Source organism: Microtus ochrogaster, unplaced genomic scaffold (assembly GCF_000317375.1).
Source record: "Microtus ochrogaster isolate Prairie Vole_2 unplaced genomic scaffold, MicOch1.0 UNK1, whole genome shotgun sequence".
Taxonomy (NCBI): Eukaryota; Metazoa; Chordata; class Mammalia; order Rodentia; family Cricetidae; genus Microtus; species Microtus ochrogaster.
Genome location: NW_004949099.1, coordinates 34,652,819 through 34,659,886, shown reverse-complemented (window position 1 = coordinate 34,659,886; position 7,068 = coordinate 34,652,819). Strand labels below are relative to the sequence as shown.

Sequence of the window (7,068 nt, the reverse complement as noted above, 5' to 3'; positions counted from 1 at the left end):
GGGCAGAGGCGAGAGCTCTGCTCTCTGAGGCACACGCGATGAAGCGATGAAGCTCCTACCCAGGATGGACGTAGGCTAGAATCTTCCCAGTAAGACCAGTGCTCACTAAGACCGATGCTCACAGATTATTAGAGATGGGTTGATCGGGATTATCAGAATTAGCCAGTAAGGGCTAGAGCTAAAGGGCCAAGCAGTGTTTAAATGAATACATTTTGTGTGTTGTTATTTCGAGCATAAGCTGGAGGCGGCCAGGGTGCTGGAGATGCAGCCCCGCCACCCCTATTACTACACATATGTCCGTGTGAAGGTGTCAGATCCTCTAGAACTGGAGTTACAGACAGCTGTGAGCCGCCATGTAGGTGCTGGAAATTGAACCAGGGACTTCTGGGACCTTCTCTCCAGTCAAGCTATTCTTAACTAAGTTCTTTACTAGACGTTAAAAGAAAGCTTTGCCTTTCATTTAAGGTCCTGTTATGCTGGTTTTGGTTCATTTTCATTGTTGTTTTTAATGTGTATGGTGTAGTATACCTACAGATACTAGAAGAGGACATCTGATTCCCCCTGGAATTGGAGTTCCAGAGGGTTGTAAACTATCATGTGGATGCTGGGAATCCAACTCAGGGTCTCTGAAAGAGCCACAAGTGCTCTTATCCACTAAGTCATCGCTCCAGCCACTGTTATTCTGCTTTTTTCCAATGCTCTCCTACCTAAAGGCACAATCATGCTCTACAGGCCCTTTGTCCTAATAAACTTCATTGCTAAAGAGTTTTTTATTTTGTCAGCTCCTTTCCAGAGCCAACCACCGCTACCTCCATTTTTATACCTAACAATATGAAAATATCATAATGAAATCTATTATTTTGCATGCTATCTAATAAATTTAAGTTTGGAGCTGGGCATTATGGCAAAAGCCTTTTTGTAACCCCAGTACCCACAGGGGGCTGAAACAGGAGGATTGCCAAGAGTTCAAAGATAGCCTGGGTTACATAATAAGTTCTACACCAGGGGGCTGGAGAGATGGCTCAGTGGTTAAGAGCATTGCCTGTTCTTCCAAAGGTCCTGAGTTCAATTCCCAGCAACTACATGGTGGCTCACAACCATCTGTAATGAGGTCTGGTGCCCTCTTCTGGCCTGCAGGCATACACACGGACAGATTATTGTATACTAAATAAATAAATAAATAAATAAATAAATAAATAAATAAATATTTTTTAAAAAGTTCTACACCAGATCACATTTGCTACAAAGAAAGACTAGCTTAAGAAGGTGAGCGAGTAGGGAAAGGGGCTAGGGGAAGTAGCTCAGCTAGTAGAGTGCTTGCCTAGCTTCTTGAAAGCCAGGGTTCTATCCCTACCATCATATAAACTGGGCACAGTGATACACACACAAAATGTAGAGGTAGGAAGACCAGGAGACACAGGTAGTCCTGGGCTATATATTAAACTAACTGACATCTTGGGCTATATGAGACCCTGTCTCAAAAGAAAGAAAGACAAACTTCCACTTCTCTAAAGGTTAAGCCTTGGATCTTCTATTATGAAAATATGTGAACACATTTAATTCCAGCACTCAGGAAGCAGAGGCAGGCAGACGTTTGTGAGTTGAAGGCCAGCCTGGTCTACAGAGCAAGTTCCAGAACAGCCAGGGCTACACAAAGAAACCCTGTCTTGAAAAAAAGAAATCGTTTTCTATTATCCCAGTTAAGTGAAGAAAAAAAATGTAGAAAATACTTGAAAGTATCTTAAAAGACACTCTTCTCAAACATCAAGTAACAACCATTCTACTAAATTCCAGTTAACACGAGTTTTGGGACCTGGACATGAGCTTCTCAGAGTTCCACCTAAAATCCTAAGGTAGGCAATTAAAAGGCTGGAACTATAAAGGCATGGGAGAGCATGTGCTGAGTCTGTGTGAACCTGAATCCCCGAACACCACCACCACAAGAGAAGAAACTAACAGAAGACAGGAATATTGGTCTGCTACTCACCTCAAGCTCATTCAGGCGCTGGACTCTGGGAGTGAAGCGGAAGGTTTTTACTTCACAAGCAAATGGAGGTTGCCAATCCTAAATGGAAAGAATTGTTCTGGTAATTTAGCATGGAGTTGCCACAAATCATGGTGACAATAAATTAGCATACATAAGTCTTCACTATAAAAACAGAAAGAGCAATATTCTTATAAAGTTTTCATTTTAATATTACTTGGAAAAGCAATCCTCAAATCTTATCATCCCAAAATACAAAATTACTCTCTCCAAGGTTACCCGGGGAGAGAACACAATGAACTTGTCAAACACAAAAACACAAAACAATGTCCAATAAACACACAAGTTTACCAAGTAAAACTACAAAAACAACAAAAAAAAAAAAAAAAAAAAAAAAACCAGGCCATGGTGACACATGCCTTTAATCCTAGCACTAGGGAGGCAAAAGGAGGTGGATTTCTGTGAGTTTGAGGCCAGTCTGGTCTAGAAGAGCTAGTTACAGGACAGCTAAGACATAAGAGAAACCCTGTCTGGGGGAAAAATAATGAAAGAACCCAGTGGCTGGGTGTGGCACATGCCGACAATCTTAGTATCACAGGAAGTAGAGCCTGGATCAAGAGTTCCAAGTCAGCCTAGACAACATGGCTAGACCATCTCCATATCAACAACAAAAATCATCTCCATACTTGCTAGAAAAGAAAAACAGACTGCAAAATGTGCACATTTAAAAATTAACCAAAAATTGGTTCTACTCTCAATATGGCAGAGGGACCTCATTTAAACAATATCCAATTGACCCTGGTGCTGGTTGGACAAGGTTTCCTACAGCACTGCTGGAGACCGAGCCCAGGGCCGTGAGGCACTCTCCTACTCCAGCATTACTGAGAAAGCACTGGTCTGATGAAGAAAGAAAAAACATTGAACTTGATCATATCAACCTCTCAGCAAACTAATTCCTCACGTCACAGGAATTATCTGCTTTCCTATCCTTAAAAAGTGAGGATAACTAACCTAAGGGCGAACTTGACTATAATATTACAACTCTGAAACCTTTGTCCCTTCCGTTCCTCCATCAAGAGATTTCAAGGTGTCAAGGTTTTCCTCCATGCCCATTATATTATTCCTAACCTCTACATCTAGGAAAATAGCGAATGTTCTTTTGCCTGCCCAAGGATGGCTTTTCTAGTTGCCGTAGTGATTAGCTTGGGGGGTTCTAGTCTAGTGACATCATCATGGGGGGGGACAGGTACAGCTCGGATGACATGTCAAGAAACCCGAGTAGTGGCCTGCAAGGGTCTGATAAACTGGGCATTAGCAGGCTGGGACGCACGGAAGCACAATGGCTGTGCACGAGCGTTCGACGTGACACGCCAAACACCTGTGCACGGGGCGTTCGCCATGACGCGTCAAACACCTTTTCTAGAAAGGGCCTGAAGCCTTTTGTCATCCTCACCTCCAACCCAAACAACAGTACCCGTGCCCAAATGAGTTCCGGAAGGAAGAGGGCCCAGAGACACTACTTTCTCTCGCAGGGGCGACCTGAGAGCCAAGCCCGACGACCTGAGCTCGAGCCCTGAGACCCACAAGGCAGGAGAGCATCGACTCCCACAAAATGTCCTCTGACCTCAACGCGAGCGCGCACCCACGCGAAAAAAAAAATGTAAAAAAGTGGACGTGAAACTCCATAGGAAACCAAGGCAAACCATCCTCAAACGGAGCCTCGGAGTACCAAAAAAAAAAAAAAAAAATTGAGGGAGGGCTACACGGAAGCACGGTAGAACCGAAACGGGAAAAGCTGCGGAGCCGCCCCCCCCCACTTCCCCCCTCCCGGCCCCCCGACTCCGCTACCTTGGGGGGACGGATCTTGCAGATGCCAGTTTTCTCAGCCAAAGGGCGGATGCGGCCGATGAAACTGAGAGGGTCTGAGAACTCCTCCCAGCTGGGCTCGAAGACCGGGCACTCCGGCGGCGGCACGAACTCCGCCGCGTAGCCCCCTGGGCCCACGGCCGCCATGGCAATAGCCAGGGGGCCCCCCGAGGTGCGCGAGCGGGGAGAGGCGGGCGGACGGTCACCAAGCCCTCTCACGTCCCCTCACAGGGGCTGCAGAGCATCTTCTCAGGAGAGAACCGTCTCTCACACAAGACCCAGGAGCGCTTCCTCCGGCTCGTTTGTTATTGTTTCCTTCAGGGCTTTTCCTCTCAGGGCCAGGACGCTCCCGGAAGTTAAAGTACTGCCAAATCCGTCCGCCACCGCAGGAAACAGAATCCCGCCGCCGCGACTCCTAGTCGGGTCCTCTCTCCTTCCTCCCTTTCGCGACAGCCCGGCGTGGCTTCTTCTCCGCTTGCCCGCCAAGGTCCCGCGCCCTCCGTCCACTCGGGGTGCGTGGCCTCTGAAGGCTCCGCGACCCCTCCGCGAGGAGAGACGGCGGAGACGGAGACGCTCTCCCGCAAGGTGGAACACGCTCTTCCGGCGCGCGGAGGAATGTGTAATACCTCAGAGAGCAGAGGTTCTGTTTCCGGTGAGGAGGTTCCTTTTCCTCTTTGTGTCGGGGACACGAAAACAAAGTGGGCCCTGGTCTCGTCGGCCTTACCTGGCCTCCCGGCCCCGTTCTTAACACAGTTCCGTGTCTCTAGTCTGCCTTCCACTGACCTAACATGGTCTCTTTGATCCGGGGCCCTGGCTTCTCCACGACCGGTTGGTTCCAGCGCATCTCCGTCCTCACACCGCAGGCTTTGCCGCCAGCTGCGGATAGCTTTTCCTCACCACACAGGGACCCGCGTAGCTCCTGGCCTTGCTTTTCTACCTGTTGGCAATTATCCTCCAACCGTCTTACATGAGAAGTAAGCACGACCGGGAAACACCAGCTCTGCTAACTCTGCTAACTTTTTTTTTTCCAGTCACCTTTTTTGTCAGAAACCTCTACGCGTAAGGCCTGTCATGATTGCAACCCTGTCTCAAAAACAAACAAATAAATAAATAGATAAATAAATAAAGTCACGTTGCTGGTATACACTCCCACAATTCCTTTACACGTTTAGGAGTTTATAAGCTTGCCTCAACAAGAAAAACCCGTGTGTGGTGGCACAGGACTATAAACTCAACACTGGGCAGAGCTACAGAAAGAGCACCATGACGTCAAGGCCCTCCCGGGATACATGCTGAAGTCCAGCTCAGTCAGTACGTGGCCAGGGCCAGAACAATGGCTCAGTTGGTAAGGACAGTTGCCACCAAGCCTGAAAACCTGAGTTTGATTTCTGGAACCCACATGCTGGAAGGAGAGAACTCCTGAAAGATGTCCTCTGGCCTTCACACAGGTCCATACATATACATACTCACACATTAAATAAACAAGTGAAAGAAAAAAGAGACTAATGGTAAAAATCCTTTCTCAAAAAGAAAAAGGGGTCGGGCAGAGGCAAGTGGATCTCTGTGAGTTCGAGGCCAGCCTGGTCTACAAGAACTAGTTCCAAGACAGCTAGGCCTGTTGGGGGGGAGGGGGGAGAAAGAAAGAAAAGGGATAAGGTATTATTCTGCTAGTCAGCTGACTGGCCCACCTTCTCAAGAAGGTGGGAATATGATCTCTTTAGTTTATTCGTTTTCTTTTCCGGTACTAGAAATTGAACCCAAGTCCTTGAACATATTAGGCAAATGTGCCCATGAGATTAACTCCAGTCTAGTCTCTATTTCTTGCTTTTAAAAAAAAGGGGGGGGGGCTGGAGAGATGGCTCAGAGGTTAAGAGCACTGACTGCTCTTTCAGAGGTCTTGAGTTCAATTCCCAGCCACCACATGGTGGCTCACAACTATCAGTAATAAGATCTGGTGCCCTGTTCTGGCCTGAAGGCATGCATGCAGGAAAAATAAAGTAAAATAAATAAAAATAAAGCGATGTACAAACAGATGTGGACACAGGAAGTGTATGACATTGTATGCAATTAATAATCTATAACAGTTATACCCAGATCACGGAGTTGCCCAAAAACCAACTAGAAGACAGAGTCCTGTGTATAAAAACAAAGAGCCTTCATTCTTACGCAAGTTCAAACTCCGACTCTCCCTGTGTCCAATGTGTTGTGATTTAACAACCCGGATCTCAGTTAGGATGGGGTTTTATAGTAGCAGAAGCTGGGATGAGGGGTTTCTAAGGTTCAGGACCCCTAATTCGCTACCATTTGTCTAGGGGTGGCCTGGTGAAAAGTGATGGGTGTGTGCTGGCAGGTGATCCTATCTACAATGGTTAGAATGTTAGAAATTTCCTTTGGACGGTCTGTTCCTGGTTGGTGCCTGGGTGGTCTCAGTTTGTGGTCTTACTTGGAACCAGATATTGCCTCAGGGTAAACTACTAAGACTGACCTCTACTGAGCTTGTCACGGCTGGGTCCTATAATAACAAGACTTAAGATTGTTTAATACTTAATCTGGAAAGTCAAACAATACGCATAAAAAAGAAATAGTGGAATTCAAAATTTAAAAGTCATCAAAATAATGTTTTCATTAAGCATGCACTCAAAATACCTGGTTAGTGAGGTGGGACTCCTAGATTTGGTCCCCAGCCCCACGTAAACCAGTGGTACAAGAGAATACCTGTTATCATCGCACTCGAGATAGAAACAGGCCAGGCAGTGGTGGCACACGCCTTTAATCCCAGCACTTTGGGAAGCAGAGGTGTGTGGATCTTTACTAGTTCGAGGCCAGCCTGGTCTACAAAAGCTAGTTCCAGGACAGGCCCCAAAACCCTGTCTCCAACGTCAGTAGTAGGGCTGTTTGATTTCACAATACTAGGAATTGAATTGGGACTTCCCATATGCAAAGAAGAAATTGTTACTTTTGTGTCTGTGTGTATGCTGGGTATTTGCCTTGCATCCCAGAGTTTGGGAGGTAGATGCAGTAGGATCTCTGTGACTTCTAGGCTAGCCTGGTCTTATTATAGCAACTTCAGAACTAGCCTGGCTACACGGTGAGACCCTTTCTCAAAAACAAAACAAACAAAAAAAAATTAAAAAAAAAAAAAAGGGCTGGAGAGATGGCTCAGAGGTTAAGAGCACTGGCTGCTCTTCCAGAGGTCCTGAGTTCAATTCCCAGCAACC

The 7,068-nt window shown here is 46.6% G+C and overlaps 1 protein-coding gene across 2 annotated transcripts in view; it reads right to left on the bottom strand.

The window, feature by feature from the left end:
• Positions 1-4,428, bottom strand: part of Kdm5a (lysine demethylase 5A) — a 90,858-nt gene extending 86,430 nt beyond the window's left edge. The window contains exons 1-2 of one of the 2 annotated variants that reach the window (XR_003378477.1): positions 3,833-4,428; positions 1,988-2,065 (exon numbers count right to left, since the gene is read on the bottom strand). Coding sequence is in view for 1 of the 2 variants with exons in the window: in XM_005365139.2 (XP_005365196.1) it covers positions 1,988-2,065; positions 3,833-3,997 (243 nt within the window). In the remaining variant the exon portion in view is untranslated. The remainder of the gene's footprint in view (positions 1-1,987; positions 2,066-3,832) is intronic. The other variant, XM_005365139.2, reaches the window with a different exon arrangement.
• Between the last annotated feature and the right edge of the window lie 2,640 nt (positions 4,429-7,068).